The sequence below is a fragment of the Telopea speciosissima genome, chromosome 7, assembly GCF_018873765.1.
Source record: "Telopea speciosissima isolate NSW1024214 ecotype Mountain lineage chromosome 7, Tspe_v1, whole genome shotgun sequence".
NCBI lineage: Eukaryota > Viridiplantae > Streptophyta > Magnoliopsida > Proteales > Proteaceae > Telopea > Telopea speciosissima.
The window spans coordinates 12,730,972-12,753,624 of record NC_057922.1 but is presented as its reverse complement, the minus strand read 5'-3'; the positions used below and the strand labels follow the sequence as shown (position 1 = coordinate 12,753,624).

The window sequence follows — 22,653 nt, the reverse complement described above, 5'->3', positions numbered from 1 at the left end:
TTCTGATTCTTCTGCTCATGAAAATCCCATAAACAAATTAGACAGAATTAAAAAGGTCAAATACTTTTCTTTTCTAAAAGTAAGAAAAAAAGGTATAGTTTTCCTCAGCCTCCCCACAATCGACATGGTGGCCCACAACTTTGAGTTTATTTAACTTTTTATATGGGGCCCACTCTTGAACTTTGAAATATAAAAATAGGCCATAAAAATATCTGGTATTCCTGTTAATTTCACCCATAGATAGGGGCAAATATGGTAATTAAGGTCATCAAAAAGTACGACTTCTGCGTACCAATGAGAATATTCTCTTACATCATGACCCGATTACCTGTGTCACAAGCTACCTCATTAAATTATTCCTGTGTTTCACATTTTTCATTTTATCTTGATTTCAGAGGTTTTGACTTTTGACTGATATATAAAACGTTGAAAATGGTAATGGAATGGTTCGGATCTGGTCCATTTAGTAATCAATTACTAAGAATGAAAATATAGGGCAAATCAGGGTTGGAAGTCTGGTCATCATGTGATCCGAACAATTTCTTTGCAGTGATATAGTCTAATTTGGTAGCTCGGCGATGTAGGTGATCATTAATTTCTGCCTAATTAAATTGGATAAGAAGAAAAGTATAAAAGCCAAGCTACGGAACACGCCCTCGAATCTGGGGAGTAGCAAAATAACAGACCTTTTTTTAACATCACAACGACGACTTCATAAACAGACCTCCGTATCATTCTCGCTCTCCCCTTCCTTCTAGGGTTTGGTGCATCGGGCAAGAATTTCTGCTAGCGAAAAGGTTTGATTCTTTATCTTTAATGGATAAACTGCGCTTTCTAGCTACGTCAATAGTGTTGATTTTGGTTCTCTATATCAGTTTGTATCTGTGCTAATTGATTATTTTCCCTAAGCAGAAATTATTGATTTTCAGTTTTTTTCTTCCAGGATTTTAGTCTAAAAATAGTTGGCTGTTTCACTTTTTTAGCATCTTTTTATCGGATAATAATCGTGGATGGATCACTTTGTTTGTGCTTGGTTATGGGTTTCTGAGAGAACTATCTGTGTGGATCGATTCTTTGGTTGTTGAACAAACCAATATGATCAAATGTTTGTTAAGTTTTGTGTGGTTTTTAGTTTATTTATCAGTTATCAAATGATATAGAAAAATTTTAGATAAATATGTGGGTTCTTTGACTTTGGTTTGCTTAATTGAAGGAAAATTGAGCGTTTGGATTTTGAGTTCGGAAGAATCTGAAGCACGCACTCGAAAATTTTTAGTAGGTTTTATTGGAAAATGAGAATGATTTTGTTCAATCTCAAATGATATCCAAAAGCTCTCGATGATTCAGGATTAGTTGAAGGTATGTCTGTTGGGAAATTGAGAATGGTATCTCATACTTCCCCTATTGGATTTGCACGGGAAGGGTGTGACTTTTTTTTCTTCCCATTTTCAGTGTTTTCCATGGTTTCTCTTTTAGTCTTATTTTCTGTATTCAAATGGTAGTTTGAGTATTCAATAAGATAGAGACCTTGTTTTAGAGATTGTATTTTGCATTAGTTAATTCCTCAATTTCCTTTTGTGCATAACTTAATTGTGTGACCTATCATTTGATCCTCATGTCCACAGTTCAAGTGATAGTACTTGCAAGCACGTCTAGGTTGAATCTTTGCATCATGTATAACCATGTTTAGACATTTCATTTTATAGCAATATGCAGTGATATCTGGACAAGTTATCATATTCCACTAATTGGTGTATAGCAACCTTGCTTCTCCACTCCCCTTCGTCCAAAAGAAAACAAGTAGTACGTGTGGATTCCTGAATATAATATATGTTTCTAAGCTTTTGGATTTGTTACAATTGTTTTTTTAAGTGTTTGGATTTAGTAATTCATTATCATGTATCATGCTGGGAATCAGAGAATGTAGCGTGAATGATTCACTTATTGATGAAATTACTGAATTTTAATATGGTGTTTTTTTTATCTAGGCAATACATCACTCCTTTCACTAAAACTGGCTTCTTGTGGATGAGGAGTCCAATGGTATTGGTTGAAAATTTCTCTGTATTTGAGACTGGGGATCTTATACTCTGTTTACATGGATTTTCCTGCACCCTAATTATATTTTCTTTGTTGAATTGTCTTTTTTCCTGTTTGCTTTCTATAACCATTCAATTATGAAAATAAAGTTTATTTTTAGGCTTTCCATTTCTCGGTGAACTTTAATGCTACTTTATTTTATACTCATTATAATGATGTTCCTCTCAGTTTCATAGACATTTCTTTCAAACATTTGCAGCTATTTCTCATTGCACCATCCACCAGATCAAGTATTTTTTCTATACTTCTGTTAGACCTTGTGGTGGTATCTTACTTTTTCTCTCCATGGAATTGTAATTTGTAGGTTCCTATGTAAATCCGAACTTGCTGACCTGAAAGAGAAAGGTGAATAATTTTCTGCATGAGGGGTTTTATGTAGATAGATTTTCTGGGTTTTGATACATTTGACTAGAGGAGCCTTCATCCTATTCCTTCCAGCATGGAAGATGTCCAGCTGAATACCAATTGGGAAGATGTGGTTTGCCCTATTTGCTTAGATCACCCCCATAATGTGGTCCTCCTTCAATGTTCGTCTTTTGAGATCGGATGCCGCCCATTCATGTGCGACACAGACCACACACACTCAAACTGTCTTGATCGTTTCAAAAGTGCAAATGGGATGTTAGCAACTGCAAAGGACCATTCAATATCTGATCCAGCTTCCACTGAAAGCACACAGCCAGTTACATTGCATGGTAATTGCCGTCCAGCTTGTCCATTGTGTAGAGGGGAAGTAACAGGGTGGGTTGTCCTGGAAAAAGCTCGTCTGCATTTGAATAAGAAGAAGCGGTGCTGCGAAGAGGAACGCTGTTCATTCATTGGCAACTACTCAGAGCTCCAGAAGCATGCTAAACTCAGTCACCCTCATGCTCGTCCTTCAAAGATAGACCCTGCTCGGCAACTTGATTGGGAAAATTTCCAGCAGTCCTCTGAGATAATAGATGTTTTGAGCACTATCCATTCAGAAGTCCCTCATGGGGTGGTGCTGGGGGACTATGTGATCGAGTATGGGGAAGAAGAAACGGGAGGTGAATTTGAGGACTTCCCTGGGGATGAAGGCAACTGGTGGACCTCATGCATCTTGTATCACGTGTTTGATAACTTTAGGAATTCAAGAAATAGAAGACGGTCAAGAACTAGTGAGACTAGGAGAGGACGTCGTAGGTCAAGCTATGAGGCTTCAAATTCTGACGAGGGCTCTGTGACATCTGTAGAAATTGCAGACTATAGAGTTGATGAGACCGATGATGAGTCTGTGGCTGCAAGTGGATCCTCTAGAGGGAGCTCTAATCAGCGCAGGTCAGTGAAGCACATTATCTGATATTTTTCTTCTAATTTTCCATAGTATGATGGTTATGTTGTCTTTTTATATATTTTTCTTTTTGTTACCTTTTTTGGTTTAGATCCATTTGTTGCATTTGAAATTCCTACTAGAAGTGATCATAACTTCAAATCCATTTGCACAGCATCCATGAATTTGAACAGGCAGATCTATGTGCCATCTTGGGCTTCTACAGAATTCAAATATCATGAGCTACTATATCCAACCATCTCATGAATGTTTTAATTGATGAAATCATAGGAAGCCATGATGTAGTCCCCTCCCCTTCCCCCTCCAAAAAAAAAAAAAAGGCTAATCTGATTGATCTGAACTTTGAATGATGCCTCCCTAATGCAAGAGTCGACCTCAAACTAAGGAAACCAGTGGGAGATCGATTGCAGTCAGTATCAACATAATAAGGATGAACAAATTGAATAAGTGAAACTTTTATTGCTTTTTTTTTTTTTTTTTTCCCTTTTCCTGTTCACATATGAAAGAAGAATATAGAAAAGGATAAGAAGAAGAGGATATAGAGAAGAAGGGGGATAGGGATAGTAGGCTATCTCAGCCTTGGGCCTCTCACCCACAGCTATCTCGGCTGTTGAAGTCTTCTCAGACCAAACACTTGCAAGCAAGCAATAGAAATTCCATTAATCAAGTCTTAATTCAAGTACAACTGATGGGGCCTATTTATAGCTTGGCCTAAGCTTCACAAAATAGAAAGTTGAAAATTAGAAAGTAACGAAAAATGAAATTACTATAAGCCTCTTACAAGAGAATATTGAGGCTTGTACACCAAGTAAGCTAAGACTCGACTAAGTAAGACTTAACTAAGTAAACTGAAATAAAGTTATGAAGTAAGCAAAAATAGAAACTTAGGTAAATAGTAACTAACTAAATCAGCAATACAATCTGCCTTGTCTTCCTATCTTCAGGGGGGGCCCACAGAATATCAAATATTTGCTTGGATTTCCTTCTCCATACAAGGCTTATATACTCATAACACTGTTCACGTGAACAGTAGTTCGGGTACTGTTTATGTGAACAGTAGTTCGGGTACTGTTCATGTGAACAGTAGCATCTTTTTTTTTGGGGGGGGGGGGGGAAGTAGTTCGGGCTGCCTTAGGTGATGATGCTCCATCGAACCAACAAAACTTTCCACATCATCAGACCAGGCTGCTTCTCACAGCAGTCAAATCCCACAACCTTGCTGGGCTGGTTTTGGGGCTTGTTCCTGCAGGTACATATGGACTTGTGATCTACATCACTCCCATAAGAAGGGGCTGGGCCAGGAGATAGGATACTCAGGCCATGCCGTCAGCCTTTAAACAATTTTAAGGCCTTCTATCTTATTGATGGAGAAGGGGGCTATGGCATGTGGGGAACACCATCTTGCCTCTCCCCCCACTTTAGGTTTGTACATAAATTAATGGTTATAGATGTGTTTAAGACATTCAATCAATCATTTGCCTCAAAGGAAGGGGATAAAAATGTCCATAAGCTAGCTAAAATGAGGAGAAAAAAGAGTAGTGATTTCAACCATATTAGATGCATTAAATATGAGAATGATAATGTATTAATAAATGATGAGGAGATTAAATAGAGATGAAAAAACTATTTCTAAAACTTACTAAATGAAAACAATACAAGTAACAATGTTTTAGAAGGTCGTAATGACTATCAAGAAATCACGTTTTAAATATATATGGAAAATTAAGGTGTCTGAAGTAAAAGGACCTTTAAAGAAGATGAAATTGGTAAAGCAGTGAGCATTAGGTCCAGATGGTATTCCATTAGAGGTGTGGAAGAGGTTATGAATCAATGGAATAACTTGGGTAATGAAGTTGTTTAATAAGATTTTGAGCACAAGAAAAAATGTCAAATGTATGGAGGAGAAACATTGCACTGATTCACAAAAATGAAGGTGATAATCAAATGTCAAATGATTGGAGGACAAACAATGTGGTACTGTTTCATAAAAGTGAAGGTGATAATCAAAGTTGTAATAACTATAGAGGAATAAAACCTTATAAGCTGTAAAATGAAATACTAGGAAAGAGTAATTGAACAAGAAACTAATATTTCGGATAATCACTTTGGTTTTATGCCAGGATGATCTAGATTGAAGGTTTTTTTTTTTTTTTTTTGCATAGGAGACTAAAGAAAATATTTAGAGGATGTAAGAAAGATATCCATATGATCTTTATTGACTTGGAAAAAGCATATGATAGTGTCCCTAGTGAGTTAATCTGGTGGGTGTTGGTCAGGAAAAATGTTTTGACTAATAAATATGTGAATATAATTAAAGAGATGTATAATGGTGTAGTGGCTGGTGAAAGAACTTGGGGGGGGGGGGGGGGGGAAGTGTGGAATTACCAATTTACCAATAACCAGCTTTGGGCCCGTATTTGTTTGCGCTAATCAATAGTCATAGATGAGCTGACTTGAGAGATTCAAGATCTGGTCCCTTGGGTTATGTTTTTTGTTATGATATAGTCTTGGTGGAATGAAACAAAAGCAGGGATAAATGCCAAGTGGAAATTATGGAGATCCACCTTGGGACTATTAAATGTTCTAAGATAAATAGAATAAAAACAGAGTATATGGTGAGTAACTTTAGTAACAATAGAATTGAAAGTGGGGTAGTGAAAATTGATGATAGGGAGATACTGCAAAGTGGTAATTTTAAGTACTTAGGTTCAATCATTAATAAGCAAGAAAAATAGAGGATGATGTACAAAGAATTAGAGCAGGGTGGATGAAATGAAAAGTGTCTAGAGTTTTGTGTGATTGGTGTATTCCTTTAAGTCTCAAACATAAATTTTATAGAAAAGCTATACAACTAGTAGTAATTATGTAGCTAAATGAGGATGTTGGGCACTGAAGAAACATGATGTAAACAAACTTGGTGTCACTGAAATGAGGATGTTGAGATGGGTAAGTTAATGCAATCTGAATATCCAGATTATGGATCACAGACGCACGCAATCCGAATGATTAAATTTGTAATCAGATCTGAGATAAAGGAAGCAACTGTGTTGTTAAGGGAAGAAATTAGATTGATGGAAGGGGAGGGAAAAGAAATGAGATTGATCGCACTGTCTTCTTCTTTCAGCTCATCCTGAGGCTGCAGTGTGGGTGTTGCTTCGACCAGCTTTAAGGAGTTGTCAAGTTGCAACCCTTTGCAAACAAAATTGTGTTGTAGATGAGAGGGCTTTAACATATATACAGTTGCTTCAGGGTCGAGAAGACCTTGTTGAGCTTCCAACCATTGTCGACCAGTTCTAATGATGTGTTTCGAAGAATCAAATACCTCGCAATAAGCACCATCAAAATTCGGAGAAATTGAAATTTCAACGAAAACTTCATCTTCAGATTCAATGATGATCTCGTTGGTTTTCTATAACATCTCCACCACAAATTGTCATTTTGCCCTTCAACAATGAATAAATTAGCAAACAAATTCTAGTCCTGAAAACAAAGGAATCCATTCCCGGGTTTGCTCTGATATGAAATAATGCAATCTGAAAATCCAAATTATGGATCTCTGATGTAAGCAGGCTCAATGATCAAATCAGATCGATGGAAGGGAGGGAAAAGAAATGAGATCGATCTTCTTGGGAGGAAGAAGAGAGAATAAATCAGGTTTGGGATATCCATCCCGTATGCACTGCTCAATAACACCAAAACTCTTGAAAAAAAAAAAAACTTATATTCTGTACTCAAATCATCTCTAATTAATGGGGTTGGTATTACATATATAAGGACCTAAAATTCCTAAATTGACTGAGAAAAGGACTCCTAGTCACACTAGCACACTCAATAAAGTAAATAAACTCAAAATAGAACTCTATTTAGCTACTAAGTATTCCTATCTAACTCAAACACTTCACTTAAGTGTGCTAACTTTATCCCTACTTTATGGGCTTATAAATTAGCCCATTACTATGAAAACTAAAAAAATAAAATAAAATGCTCAACCTATTATATAGCTACTTAAAGGTCAGTTTCAGCTCATTGAACTGCCAACTGTTCCATATGGGCCTCTCAAGCTTGTGCAAAAGCCTCCATTCGGAATTAATGTCTAATGCAACTGCATCACTAAGGATATGCTTTCTCAAGCTAGAGTGGTTGAATTTGTTGCTAAAAATCTACGTGATAAGGACAGTTGATTCAGACACTGACCCATCTGTTTTCGGTGTGAGCCTGTATAAATTTTCAGTAGTAGTTGCCATGTTGAACATTTTGTACCTGTGTCAGAGACTGACATCTGTTTTCATTAGGGGTGTCAATTCCAGGCCCGGCCCGGTAGAACCGACCTAGCCTGCCCGGATAAAGCCCGGCCCGGTCCGGCCCGTTTATTTAACATGTCGGGCTTAAGCCCGACACGTTTAGTAAGTGAGCGGTCCCGGTGTGGGGTTTTAGCCCGTCGGGCGCCCGACCGGACCGACCGAATGGTAGCCCGACCTAACCCGACCCTTTTCTGTTCCTTTCAGACATTGTTTAGCCCTTTCTCTACTACTTAACTTTATTCTGTGGCATATTTCTATTGGTTATTAGGAAAATTCCTTGACATGCACTACTAGATTATAAATGTGGCATAATCTTGTGCTTCATCAACGTTCTCACCCCTCAATCTCTTCTCAAATCCAAAGCCCAATTTGCTGCCCCAACTCTCTCACTCTCTCTCAAACACAGGAATAAGCGGTTCTGATGATCGTCAAGTGTATTACCAGTATAGTTGACTTAGAAAAAAATGAGAAGTCAACAATAAACCATAAGCATTGTTCAATAATTCAAGCTTTCATGGTTACACTCTACAATACCCATTTGGGGTGTTTGAGTTTCTTCACTTCAAAGTCTTCATAGAGAGGGTGAGAGATGGGAAATCCGAATTCGAATTCTCCTCTTTCAATCCACCATCAGTCACCCACATCCCTTGGAGTTACAAGTCTCTAATCCCAAACAAGTACCCATGAAGGTTTGGGTTTCATGTGCAAGTTGCAAGTTTAATGCTTCTTGTAAAGTGACAAGTTTTTATTTTTTAATATTCATTGAATCTGTGGCTGTACCGTTTAGAGCACGGTTAAGGCCTGGTTAGAGTTAAACATGCCAACAGCCCGGTTAAATCCCAGTTAATAGCCGATTACATTAGCCCGATTGTAGCCTGAAACCCGACCTAGCCCGACCAGGCCCAACCCGAAGACTTAAACGGGCGGTCACGGTGCAGGCTTTAAGCACCGTGAGGCCTGGCTAGGCCCAACCGATTGACACCCCTAGTTTTCATGCACTTTTTACCTAGTTAAAACTTAACAAGTAGTTCTCCTATTCAAACTTGTACCTATATCTAAGTCTTATTATCAAAATTCCTCCTTTTTAATCAAGCATATTCTTATTCGACATGGATACATCAAGTATATTCATAGTTTGATGCATGAGTAGCATAATGCATGATAGGGAGGTCTTACCTTACCATCATGCAGTAAGACCTACCCTATGTATACTGGCTTTGCTCCTGACTAATAATTACTAATTTTGGTATACTGAAGTACAAAGAAAGGCTTGATATATGAAATACTAAGTTTGACTAATTTTCACCCACACTCCTCTTTTTCTCCTTTTTCTTCTTCCTCTTCTTGTTGGACTACGAGTAGGTGCTTTTGTATTGGCAGTTCTGTTCTAATATCCCTTCTTGCTGTAGTAGTTACATATCCTTTTCATCTCCACTAATTTAATATATTTCTCTATTTTCTGATTGTATGTCACAGATCTAGGAGGCGCCATTCCCGCTTCTATGACAGTTAGGTATAGCTATGTCTCACAGTCGTTCTTTTACTGTGCAATACTGCAATGCAAAACCCTGTTGATCTTACTTCAGCTGTAAATGAGTCGTTTTCTTGTAACTTTGGCGCATAATCTTTCTCGTATCTCTTCAGAGAAACCGTTTCAATGTCAGCATAGGTTATGTTTGCTTTAGAATGTCATCCTGTGTTTGGAGATGACATGTCAGTAATTAAACAAGGGAACAAGATTCCATGGTTTGCGACATCTCCTTTCCTCAGATAAATTATGTTTTTTTTGTCTCACCTTACTGTTGACATGATCGAGTCCAGATGCCTAATAGATAACCCTCTCCAATCAAAGGAGGTGTATGGATGATGGCTTTCTTAAGCCAAACACAATCCTTGGCCAATATGTTGTGTTCAATTTTGCGTTGAGGACCATCTAAAAAGAAGATATTAAATTTAAAAAAAAACCACTGTTTTGGCCTTGTTGGGGGAGGATTGGCAGCTGAAACCTGGTATGTGAGAGGGTAGAACCGGTGTAACATTTTCATGGCTGCTGCCATGTCCAAGACACCTGCACAAGAAATTGTAGATCTGTATGGAACAGAGTACCCGTCCTCCTAAAGTACATTAATGTATATTCATATATTTGAGGTGTCATTTTTTTTTTGCTTTTGTAATTTGATGTAATCAACAAATATGATCCCAGGTATCTGTTTCCCAAGAGCAACTATTTTCTCTTCCTCTATCAAGCCTTAAACCTTTGACCTCAAGGTATCAAGCATGGCCAGGAAGTGGACTATTCACTGTTACCTATGGTTTGTTTGGAACAAGAGACCCTTCTTTTATTGCTTAACCATTAAATTGAGGTTTCAGGTCCAAGATTAGGATTGATATTAGCTAAAATCATTTATTTGGTCAGGAAGCAATTATCTTGGATAAGTTGCTACAGAATTTTCATGGAAGTTTAGCAGCGTTCTATGTGCAAACATGTTATGGTTACATTATTGGCACCTGCTAACCCAGCGGTAATGAAAGGTTTTCAGAAGGGTGGGTTTTGGAGGAATGATGATGCTGTGGCTTTGAATTGATCATATTTTTTTGGAGGATTGTTTTCTATGAGTGTTTCTGAATCATCTTACATTCTTAATAAGCATTGAGCAGGCAAAAGAGTATAAATTTGTCTTCAACCCATAGAAGAAAGCATTAAACCTATTTGGCAACTGATCTCATAGCTAGTTATCGAATAATTGTCCCAATTTATTACTATTTCCTCGAATATGATTGACTTTGCTCTCTCAAATTTGTTGGTCAGGTCCAAGTTTTGGGAGTGAAGGTTGTGATCAGGAGCTCTGTAAAAGAAGTGTTGCACAGTCAAAGTTGGTTCTGAATGCAAGCAGTATGAGACAGCATTTGAAATCGTACACTCTGGTGGTCATGAGTCATGACCTCATGGTTGGGAGGCATTGGGCTGGGGTGTTTGCTGTGTCAAGCATGTAGAAGAAGCATCTTCTAGGACAACCCACACAGTAGTTTCTTTGCACTAGGTGCCTTAAATGTGTTAGATATAAAGCTCCCAAATTTACATCGACATTTCATACTGATATGTAAGTATGCCGTAGTTGCTTTGGTTAGTTTAGATTTTCTTGGAATCAACTGGACAGTTGAATAAAAAAATGAATGAAAAAGAAAATAAAATCTCTTATGTTATCAAATTAATCTGTTTGATTCTTTGGAAAAAAGGCTGGGCAAGTCGGTGGCTGTCCAACCATTTGTCCATCTCTCTTTCTCTCTTCCCACCCACCGCCCCTCCTGTGAAATGACACCTTTGCCCAGCCGATCACTCGCTTCCCAATGGTGCATGCCACTAGTTAGGCCTGCAAAATCCTTGTTCTTTATTTAAAGTATCTTGCCATTAGTAGGGGTGTCAATTGGTCAGACCAGGTCAGTTTTGGTTGGACCTAATCGGGCTTTACCATTTTGGGCATGCTCCCATTTATAAAAGCCGGGCTTTAATCAGGCTACCAATAATCGGGTTAGATGGATCTTAATGGACTAATGATACATTTATCTCCAAATGGGCAAGGTAATTCAATTGTGCATAGCTTTTTAGTAGATACCTATTGTATTGAGGTCTTCAATTTATCCCTTATCAGTAAATTCTAAGCTGTATACTATTGAAATGTCACATGGTTTTGGTCTTTGTTAGGAGGTTCTTACGGGCTAACTCCTGCATTGCAACAAAAATGCTCTGCAAAAGGTTGCAATGTCAATGCTATTTTATTTGCTTAATAGAATTGATCCCTAGTTATAACAACTGGGTCGTAAGTCTTATACCCATCGCACCTATTGATCATGTCAATTTTATATTGGTCGTATGTGATGCTGTTTACTATGTTTTATACAAGATGCGAGCTGCTTGAGGTTAGCTAACGAGGGTTAGAGCTCTATCTATGATTTATATACATTGCCAGGATTTTCAATGGACAGAGTCTGATAACAAGCTTAAGCAATTCTTTTAAAGCCCCACACAAATGGACCATGAGCGGGCTTTAAACATGTTGGGCTAGGTCAGGCTATTAGTCGGTCGGTCTTGATCGAACAACCGATGGACTGGACCCTTGCACCGGGAATAACCAATTGTTTTTTTTGTTGTTGTTGTTATTCAGCCTAGGCTCAAGCCCGACATGTTTAATAAACAAATCAGGTCAGTTTTGGGTTTTCTGATTGGGCTCGGTCGGGCCTACCGGTGCGGACTTGGTATTGACAACCGAAGCATCAGTATTCATTTTGAGTTTTATTCGACTCCAATAAACTTTCTACTTCCATACGAGGGTAGATTTCAGCACAACGGTAAGGTTGTTACACTATGACGCTCGTAGGTTCTAATTAGGAAACAACTTCTCCACAAAGTGGGGGGGGGGGGGAAGTTGCATACATTATGACCCTCACCATACCCCGTAGTGATGGGAGCCTCATGCATTGGGTATGTCCTTTAGATCACTGTTTGGAAATATGGTACAGTCCCTTGAAACAGACTTTCACCGTCAGGGACTCAACCATCATGACCATCTTAGGGATGGTGAAGTAGTTAAAGCATATTTAAGACTAAGTTTGGTATGCATTCTAGGTCGATAATGCATTCCAATAAATTATACTTAGTCTTACATCGATGATATTAAACATTTAGAGTCGTTATTTATTTAACTCATGGAGTTAGTCCTCCATGAGCGGTTCACATGGTCAATTAGATCATGCACTTTCACCAAGTTGCAGTGAGGGGGTCGCGAGCCTTGGATTTTGAAATTGGGGAGGGAATGCACCCAATTACTTGACTTCGTTCTCTATTTGCCAAACAAGTCTGCTTGACAACACTTTTCACCCAACCATTACACTCCTCTAAGCCCAATATGGATTATTCCCCAATGATGCCTCCATGAAGTTACAGTGAGGGAAGTAAATAGCTTTCATAAATTTGGTTTATAGAGATCCATGGTTCTCATAAAATCTTTACGCTACCTTGGATAAGAGGGTCTGATTATGAAAAATTGGGTTGCAAAAACCCAATCCACCATTTTCTTTAGAACGACATAGACGAGCCCAAAAAAATCTAATGGATTTTTTGTTCATCTTCCTATTGATCCCAATAGAAGGCAGGCAATATAAAATGGGATGTGGCATAATAGACATCATAGAAGCCACACGACATAATAGTCATAATAGAAGCCACTCATTTGATTTGATGATCACCTCATGGCCAGTTTGGGAGAAAAACTGTTGTTTCCACCCCTGCAAACATTATTAAAAACCAAAGTTTCAAAGACTCCAATTTCTAAGGGAAGCCCCACTTAATTGAAAGGACCATAGTCGTAAGAGACCTTGAGCATGCAAGAGAACCACCTTTTGAATTGAGAACGAGATGTTGGTTTTCTGAATCTTAGTTAGTAAGTTCGCATATTATATATGTATTTGAACGTTTTATTGAAAAAAAAAGATATTTTAACCTCTAAATCTATTGCTGCAAATCTGTATCTCCTAATCTCAAACAAAAACCCTAATAGAACTCTGAAGTCTTTCTATTCGATCCCTGGAATGAGGTAATTATTTGTCTACAATGCTGTGGCCTGTAGAACAGTTGTTTCATAAATCTATCGATTTGTTAATCAAGTCCTTGAGTGTTCTGGTTTTATTATAGAACCCCTTTTATGGACCGTTGCGGACGGATTCAAGAAACGATCCAAAAAAGGTACATTTTTCCGATATAGAGTCCTGGGTCAATCTCTGACCAATCCAGATAGATATTGACTGAGACCGATACCGCTTACGAAAACAGTGAAACCCTGATCCAAACAGAAATGCCTTCTCCAATCATGCGCCCAAATTAACCTTTAAAACACCTTCAACGACAAACCACTCACATTCCTTATCCTGGGATCATTTCACAGCCCCTTTTTTTTTTTTTTTTTTGCCATTTTCTCCGAGCGGGAAACGTAGACGAGAATTGGCGGGAAACCGTTTTGGTTATCTATTAAAATCGATCATTCAATCAGTTACTCTAATTTTCTCTCTCTCTACCTCACACACACGCACCCACTAGGGTTTTTGCAAAGATGTACGCTAGCCAGTTCGATGGTAATGCCGCCTTCTCAGGCGGTGGGTTCATGCCTTCTCAGGCTACTCAAACCCTAGATACCGGTTTTTCTTCTGCGAAGGTAACCAATACTTCTTCAACTCTCTCTCTCTTTCTCTCTCAATTGTAGGATGTGTTTAAGCTTGGATGTTGTTGCAGAATCGAGATAATCAGGGGTTGCTACCGCTAACAGTGAAGCAGATAAGTGAGGCTTCTCTTTCGAATGATGACAAGTCCAATTTTGTCGTTGATGGAGTCGATGTGAACAACGTAGAGCTTCTCAAACTGTTAATTGCGCCCCCCCTTTTCTTAATTCCCCATATTTTGCTTTCCATTTGTTGGGATTTTGATGTTTTGTTTTGTTTAGGTTACGATGGTTGGGAGGGTGATGAATAGAACAGAAAGGGTTACAGATATTGCTTTCACCCTAGACGATGGAACAGGGCGAATCGAGTGTAACAGATGGTGATGAATATTTCCTTTTTTTTCCATTAGAAACGCAGTTTGGTTTTCTTGAGTAGTCTCATTGCAGATTCCATGTTCTGACGGTTTGATTTTTTTCTTCTTCTTCTTTTTTCTGGGGTAACCCCTTTTCAGGGTGAATGAAGCCGTAGACAGTAAGGAGATGGAGGGAATACAGTAAGTTTACACATTTGTATGCCTTTTGTCTTCCTTTTCTATTTTACTGTTTTTGTAATCTAGCAACTTGCTTAATTGCTTAAATCATTAGTTGTATCTTCAACCGAATGTTCCTTCTGAGATCAAAGAAATCTGGTAGTTGACATTTTTCTATATTAGGGATGGTATGTATGTTCAAATCCATGGACACTTGAAAGGCTTTCAGGGGAAACGACATTTGGTCGCCTTCGCTGTTAGGTATGGATTTGGGTTCTTTTATTTTCTTTAATACTAGTTCAATTGGTAATTCACTATGCATTCACTTGTTTTAATGTTTACGTAATTTATTTCTTGGGTATTACTTTACTAGACCTTTAAAGGAGTGCTTATTTTATGGAACCAATTAATCTAGAGAATCTGCATGTTGAATAAGGTGTCAATCGGTTCCAAGTTCCTAAACCGAAGTTAATTAGTAATTGGTTTCTGTTACATGGTTTGTTATTGTTTCGGCCTTGATTATCTTTGGAAACAAAATGAAAAAGTAAAAAATTTCATAAATAATTTGCAAGAACTTCATACTAGAACATATAGGAAAATAAGAGCAGGATCTCAACAGGTATATAGCCAAGCTTTGAAGTCATTACAGCACAACCCACTTAAAGTGGGACAATGGTGGGGAAATCTTGTAAATGTTACTGTTAGTAGAGTCCAAAGTCAGAAGCACCCAATGGATGAAACCTTGACTGCATATGGTTTGATTGCAAGCTTACCCCCATCAAATACTGCCTCATCGGATGGCCAGAAACCTCTGAAAATCCAAATCCCACTAATTCCCTACTGTGACTGAGAAAGACCTCCAGCCAAAGTTGACAAGCTGGATGGCAGGATGCTTGATGGTCTCCATGAAGCATGTGTAATCAGCAGAGCAGTTGAGGCCATTGAGCATCTGCTTGGAGACCTTGGCAGTGCATATCCAGCACCAGATCATGGACTTCAGGGCATCCCATTCCAGCCTTTGGATGTTGCCAACGCTAAGCTTCTTGATGTCTGGGTGGTGGAGACTGGCTTTCAATCTTGGAATAGGGAAGAGAGTTGAAGAGATGCGGACCTTTGGGTTTTGCGTAGCTCTTGACTGTGAGGATCTCTGGCAGAGTTCATATGGACAATGACTGCGATTGAACCCCTAAACCTGAGAAAGACAAATGGGAAAGAGAGGCAGAGGGGAATTTTCATTCGGTTATTTCAGTTTTTATCAGTCTGGAATCGACAGTTATTGATCCAAAACCAAAACAAACTATTATTTCTTTCATTATCCAAGCTTGAAACTGTATTGATTATTCACAATTCTGTTTGGTTTGGTTTTATCGGCTGCGTTAATATTAAAATATCTTTCTAACTCTTCATGGTTAGGAATAATATAAGCTATAAGATTTTGTCAAATTTTGTATATGCTTCTTTTATGGTTGGTTGCCTTTTTACAATTCTTTCTTCAGGTCCTATCTATTCTTAGTGAAATGAGAGGTTACAGAAGTCTTTGATGTACCATTTTTATGTCATTGACCACTGCTCTTGATGAGAATTACCTTGTTAAGACCAAATCAGATGAAAATAAACAACGACCAAGTGATTTGAGTATTTTGTATTGGTATACAAAGTGGTTAATTGGATATTTACTTCAGGACATTTGGAGCTCTGCTCTGGACTGCAGTGTGCATGTGAATGTTCAGGCTCAGAATTCCCCAGTTGGTTGTCCTTTGTAGGGTATCTCTTAGCATCAAGTGATATTTGTTCCACTCAGAATCATAAATTTACTGAAAAAATGTAGCTGAATAGGCACTTAGCCAGCTCTGACTGGACATATGCCTAAGTTTAAGGCATGGCCCATTAGATGTCCCTCTGACTGGCCGCATGTCAAATGTAATGGTCCAATTCAAATATATGGCATGCCTTGTACTGTGTTTTTTCTCGTGTATTTTCAACTATTAAACTATTTTGTTCCCTTGTTGAATTTTTAATCATTTTTTTACCTTTATGCCATGTGGAAGACTCCATTTGAGCTAACATTTACAGGTGGGAAAAAGGCTTGCCAGCACACCAAATTTGAGTGCCAGATAAGCTGCTATGTGGCAGTTATCTACTGCTTGGCTGAAATGCCTGTCCACTACCACCTTCCCTTTTTCTTTCTTAACATCCTTTCAAATGATAGGGAACAATGTGACAAAATACGCATTGTTTAGTCAGCATTTCTTTAATTATTTTATGTGGAGGGCATCCTGTATTGGAATGGTGGGATCTAATCACATTGCAGGTGTGGGCCTAGTGATGATACCTGGGTGGATGGCTCGTCGGTTTCTGTATACTGCATTCCTTTGCAAAGATTTTTAAGCCTACCCAATCCCCATCACAAAAAAAAAAATGCTAGGGAGGCCTCTCTGCCATGGTTCTGATGATGATAAGGTCATTTCCCTCGCCATTTGTTGGCAAGAAAAATGTGGGGAAGCTGTATAATGGGTTTCCTCATATGGATTAATTTGAGAAGAATGTTGTGAACTTTGGCGGCATGAAAAATCGTTATCAGAGCATGGACAAAGCCAAGCATGTCTTCTGGCAGAAATCTCCTGCATTGGTCATGTATTGCAAGAGAAAATTTATTCTAATCCAAGAAGAAAAGTTTGGAAGTTTTGGGATCCATATTGGTTCAAATTACCCATGTTTACCAGTTTTATCGAATATCACTTTTTGTTTTTTGACGTACACAAGGAATTTCCTTTGTCTTTAGCAGACATGCGTGTTGTCCATATTTCTGTTTAGAGATTTCTCATATGGTATTGGGTTTGCTAATCAATTTGACTATGGTTTCCCCCAATTTTTGTTGTTAATTACAGACACTTCTTCTCCACTGTTCCATATTTGCTTGGCTGTATTAAATTATAACTTTTGTACCTTCAACTTGGGAAATAAATGTTTTCTATGCTTAACACCTTGAACTTGGCTGTGGTTTTCAGGCCTGTAACTGACTTCAATGAGATAACATGCCACTTCCTTGAGTGTATATATGTTCATTTGTACAACACAAAAGTAAAGGTATATCAAATTGTGCTGTGCTTGTGCTTTTTCTGATACAAACATGCTTGCCTGTAGATTTTGTGTATGTTTCCTTGACATTTTCGGCATTGACATTCATGTATGACACAGGGTGCGGCACCAACGCAGACACAGGGTGTGGCACCAACGCAGGCTCATATGATGAGTTCAGTAATGAACAACCCTTTGCAGAATGGATCCAAGGGATACCAAGCTGCCACACCTAATCAAGTAAGGGAATCTTGGGAATTTAGCTCCCAACTGATTCCTTGATTGATGTTTGTACTTTGTACTGTTCACATCACATTTTTTTTTTCCCCCCTTTTCTTTTTCTAGTTTTCTGGGCAATTCGGCATTGATGGACTTAAAGATATCGATCAAAAGGTCCTTGACCATTTGCAACAACCTTCAAACCTGTAAGTTATCACAATGCATCTAGCTTCTTCATGTTCTTGCTTAATTCTATAGATCACTGTTGCCTTTTATATTATTTTCTATTGCCTTAACCAGTATGTTGTGGGGGGCTTCTTCCATGCAAGTTAATTTCTCAAGCTATTGGGTCATTAAAATGATGATTTATTATGTAGTTATTGTGACTATTTTGAGATAAAGGCACTGAGGTGAGCATAAGATCCTTCAAATGCATTATGCATAAGCTTTGACTATCTCTGAAGCCTCACAGTACCTCATTTCATGCTGATGGACAGCAATTTTTCTTCAAAGGTTGTTTGATTCCAGAAATAACCCTTTTTTTACTTTTTTTTTTTAAATTTTATTTTAGGGAAAAGGATAGGTACACACCGCTTGCGTACTGCGAGCTAGCACCTGCTGTGTCTATCTTTCGCTTCCCCTCTTTGAAATGACCCCCTGCCCCTCCTGTATAACGCCCCATTCTGCCCCCATTGGTGCCACCCGCTAGCTTACTGCACGTGGATGGTGTGCCTGTCCCTCTCTTTTTTTAATACTTATTCATTTGAAAGACTGTCAATGTGGTTTTGATGCCTAGATAATATTGACATGTACAACTGAATGATACATTGAAACAAGAGGCACAGAGTTTTGACCTCATCCATTGTGTTCCTTATCTGTTATTTGCTTGTTCAGCATGGTTTTGAAAATATTTTGCATGGGTGTTAACATGGAGAAATGATTGAGTGATACTCTATTGTTGAGTATTAAAGTAAAGGGTGTTATATGATACACAAGTAGGAGTAATTTATAGAGAGTGGTATGAAGGGCCAAAGGAGATGTCCAGCTACTGAATGTTCTCATTTCTTTCATGGACCACTGGATTGGTTGGTTGACTGCTGAACAGTTTAGCACGGGGTCTGGACTGGACAACTGATACTTGATTATATCTGTTTAGTGGGCTAAGAAATTTGCCTTGTTCAACCAACTGTTCAATTATTTTTTCCTCCTTTGGACCGGACACAACAAACAACAATTCAGCCTTATCCCAACTAAATGGGGTTGGCTACATGGATCTTGCCCTCCAATCAGCTCTATTCGAGGTCATACCTCCTTTGGACCAGATGTCCTTGACAATTAATATTTCTCAATTATCCTCTGAATTATTAATTACATGCCAGATGCGACATGGTATTGGAGTTTGAACATCAACTATTGGGCCTGGAATCTCTAGGTTGAAAACAGTGATAAAAGTTTTCTAATTGATTCTGTTTCTTGCAATTTGTCTTCAGGGGCTTTATCTTTTGATTTTCAGTTTTGGGGCTATTTTTAAAACTGGAAATGGGGTGGAGTCATGTTGGTGTTCTCCTGGTTCATTGCAGCGGTCTGCTTACTCAAAATTGACCATTTGTGTGTGTGTGTGTCGTTTTTTTTTTTTGGGGGGGGGGGGGGATTTGTGTGTGCTCAGTGGATGTTGTTAGTTTCTCCATATCCTGCATGAGTTGACTTGAACTGATTCCAGTTTCGTGGTTGATTATAAATAAAATGTGTTAATTATATCAATTCTTGATTCTGGTTACTATAACTAAGGACCATGAATCTGCATTTTCCATAAATAGCATTTATGAATTACAGAACTACATAAGAGAAAAGGGAAAGAGGAATAACTGTCATTGATGAGCCTGACCCAGATTTTCACAATGTGTTCCAATCATATGATGCTGACCATGTGATAGCTACTTCTTCCTATAGCCATCAATGGATTTGCTGAAATGGTTCTTTCACCTTGTCAGGCTGGTTATTGACTAATAAATCTCTTAGTGAACCCATTGCTTGACTTACTCCAATCCACATGCACTTTGATGTTTAGTGTACTATTGAAGATATATCAGTTTAAACAAAATTCGCTTTGTTTGTTTACATGTTTAACTGTGTGTACTAGCATATTGCAGCTCAGATGCATGGGCTTGGCCATGTAGTCTAATTGCCCCCAGCCCCAAATATAAATTTCATCAACTATTTTTGTCTGCTTGTTTGGTGGATTTTTGTAATTGGCCTTTTTGGCTTGGTGTTCAGAATGAGAGCTCCATCTGATAGGGTTTTACTTTGGCTTTTATGTGTCATTGTCAAGTGAGCTTTTCCTGCTATAATTTCATAAAATAAGTCTAATAGGTGGAATTTGTTTGCCTTTTGTAGTGTTTTGGCTTGCTATTATAGGTTAAACTGACTCTTGTTCTGGTTACCTTGTAATGTCATTGACAAACTTGCGTCCTTTAAAGAGGAGGAAGAGTTGGGGTTGAACTCAGACTTAAATCTATCAGTTTCATATTAGCAAAACCCCAAGTGTGACCTGTTGTGGTCCTTGCTTTGAATTAGTTGCCCCCACTAGACAAATGTCCTGCTGCTGCCCCTGTTCAAATATGTCCTTGTTCCTCTGGTGCACCTTCAGATATTTACTTGCTATTCATTGTATCATTGTGCCTTCAAAATGTTTCCATCAGGCCTTGCTAAATGCTCGATTAATTTCTCTACCCTGTATTAATATGTTACTGTGTTTCTGTTTTTGTTTATCTTCTATAAAATAAATTAATTGGCTAATTCCTATGTTGCAGTGGACGGGAGAAGGGTGTGCACAGAGATGAATTAGCTCAACATCTAAAGATTCCCTTGGATAAGATCATGTAACTATCCCTCCCTCCCTCTCATTTGTGTCCATGCATTGATACAAGCACAAACTAATCATCTTACTATTTGCTTTCATCTGACCAGGGAATCCATTAGATCTCTTGAAGAGGAAGGCCTGATTTACTCAACAATTGATGAATGTCACTACAAGTCAACTGGCAATGGTTAATACCTTCCTGAAAATTGACCCCCCCCCCCCCATATGTATAAGACATACTGTATTCATAAAAGCCAAAGTTTTGGCTTACCTTTCATAGTGCAAGTTCTACCCTTTCACCACCCTTGGAAGGAGGTATTGAGTTAAAGATGGACAGGACCAAAGTAAATATTTAGGTTTTCTGACCCTTTCCTGAGTTCCTTGTTTGAACATATCATGTTTTATATTCTATGGTATGTGTGTTAGTTCAATGTGTCTACTTTTTTTGGTTCATAACAGTAATATGTGCTGTTATTAGCTTACTGTGATGTAATGGTTGACCTCCCAAAATATAACAAAGGAAACTAGTCAATGAGCTGCCATATATAATAATCACATAAAAAAGGAAAACAGCACATGTTTTAGGTGAAATTTTAACAAAATGCATTATGATTTGTGGTCTATATTTTGAAATTTTTTAAAGAACTAGTGGTTGAACCAGCCAGAACCAAAGATGTTCACCTATTTGTTTTAGATGTGGTACAGAACTCTCTCAACAGAAAACCTGTCTAAAAAATCTGGTTTTGTCCACCAGTTATCCTGTTTTAAAAAAATTATCAATGACTTAAGTTTGAATACATGACCAGGCTTGTATTAAAGCACACACCAATCAGGGCGTTAAGGAGTGGGGATATTATTTCATGCTTCACCGTTTCTTATTTGATTTCTTTGTTTCTGGGAATTTTTTTAACCGTTGTTTTCAAAACTAGAACTGGATATTATTTCATGCTTCAGTGTTTCTTATTTGATTTCTTTGTAATTGGCCTTTTGGTTTGGTGTTCATTTGGTTTTGAAACTTATGGTTCCAACCTCCTCAGCGATGGATCGTGTAAAATAAACCAACCTGGGTAAGTTTGGTATGAGTACATTCCATCCAGGCTCGCTTGTAAGCTTTCTGTGACGGTTAATTGTAAGAGAACCATGTATCAGATTGAGAAATGATTGTTTATTGCATGCACAATTGAGATCCTATGGCACTGCCCCTTTTGTACTATGCATGATTAAGTATTTTACTTTGCAGAGCTGGATCTTCTAATCATGTCATGTAAATTATCTTTGATTTATAATAATAGTCTTATAACAAACAAAAACTGATTAAGGATGGTAGCTGTAATCGTCTTTGCAAATTGTTGGATTACTTTATAGTGTACCTTCCTTATAAATGTCAATAAATATTGTTGTTAATGTAAATAGATTCCTAGTGTAATCCATAGTCATTACTTTTTGGAAGTTTTTGAATCTTATTGAAGTTCATGAAAGGGGTCCATTTGTCTAGTAGATATACTTAGGCTGGATTTAACCTGGGCCGGTCTTGGACTAGAAAATCCAAAAACCTGCTCAAGGGTCTGCTTGGGCTTGAGTTCCAGTGCAAAGCCTTGTAATCCAGAGGGTAACCCTTGAATATCATCTATTGGTTTGAAAGGTTGTGATATAGGTAATAAGAGCATAAGATATGGTTTGGTGGTTCTTCTCAAGGGTCCCTCTACCTCCTTGAGCACATTACATTTAGTGAGGCGTCATAACCTCAATTGACAGAAAATAGTAGGACATAAGAAGTCGTATAGTTAAAAATGTTAGGGCCCTTTGAGCTCTCACATCCTTATCCTAGTAGCCTGCTTATATTTATTGTTATTTTGGACCATAGACATGTGATTGAGGCAGCCGAAAGGGTCCATGGTACATCGTTATATCTTTTTCAGAAAGAAAGGGGCTCCGTTTGTACTGCTGAAGTCTAAGGGTGTTTTTATTTTTCCCTATTTTGGCTCTCCAACCTACTTTATCTGCAAATCAAGAGAGACAATTAAGAGTGTATGTCTCTCTGTTT

At 38.1% G+C, this 22,653-nt stretch overlaps 2 protein-coding genes across 5 annotated transcripts; both read left to right on the top strand.

The window, feature by feature from the left end:
• Nucleotides 1-674: 674 nt before the first annotated feature.
• LOC122668872 lies at nucleotides 675-10,845 on the top strand. 3 transcript variants are annotated; one of them, XM_043865431.1, is made up of 4 exons: nucleotides 675-797; nucleotides 2,405-3,399; nucleotides 9,190-9,226; nucleotides 9,546-9,648. In XM_043865431.1, exons 2-3 carry the CDS (start codon nucleotides 2,540-2,542, stop codon nucleotides 9,224-9,226), a joined length of 897 nt encoding a protein of 298 aa, XP_043721366.1. In that variant the 5' UTR covers nucleotides 675-797; nucleotides 2,405-2,539; the 3' UTR covers nucleotides 9,546-9,648. The 3 variants fall into 3 exon arrangements, with proteins under 3 accessions (XP_043721366.1, XP_043721367.1, XP_043721368.1); XM_043865432.1 differs by lacking the exons at nucleotides 675-797; nucleotides 9,546-9,648 and adding an exon at nucleotides 10,523-10,845 and having other exon boundaries at nucleotides 2,372-3,399; XM_043865433.1 differs by lacking the exon at nucleotides 675-797 and having other exon boundaries at nucleotides 2,372-3,399; nucleotides 9,535-9,558.
• A 2,843-nt stretch (nucleotides 10,846-13,688) lies between these two features.
• On the top strand, nucleotides 13,689-20,974 carry LOC122666884 (replication protein A 32 kDa subunit A-like). 2 transcript variants are annotated; one of them, XM_043862980.1, is made up of 10 exons: nucleotides 13,689-13,919; nucleotides 13,997-14,107; nucleotides 14,205-14,302; nucleotides 14,435-14,476; nucleotides 14,636-14,713; nucleotides 17,461-17,539; nucleotides 17,693-17,770; nucleotides 17,876-17,955; nucleotides 20,560-20,628; nucleotides 20,717-20,974. In XM_043862980.1, exons 1-10 carry the CDS (start codon nucleotides 13,818-13,820, stop codon nucleotides 20,799-20,801), a joined length of 822 nt encoding a protein of 273 aa, XP_043718915.1. In that variant the 5' UTR covers nucleotides 13,689-13,817; the 3' UTR covers nucleotides 20,802-20,974. The 2 variants fall into 2 exon arrangements, with proteins under 2 accessions (XP_043718915.1, XP_043718914.1); XM_043862979.1 differs by having other exon boundaries at nucleotides 13,691-13,919; nucleotides 17,675-17,770.
• The last annotated feature ends 1,679 nt before the right edge of the window (nucleotides 20,975-22,653 follow it).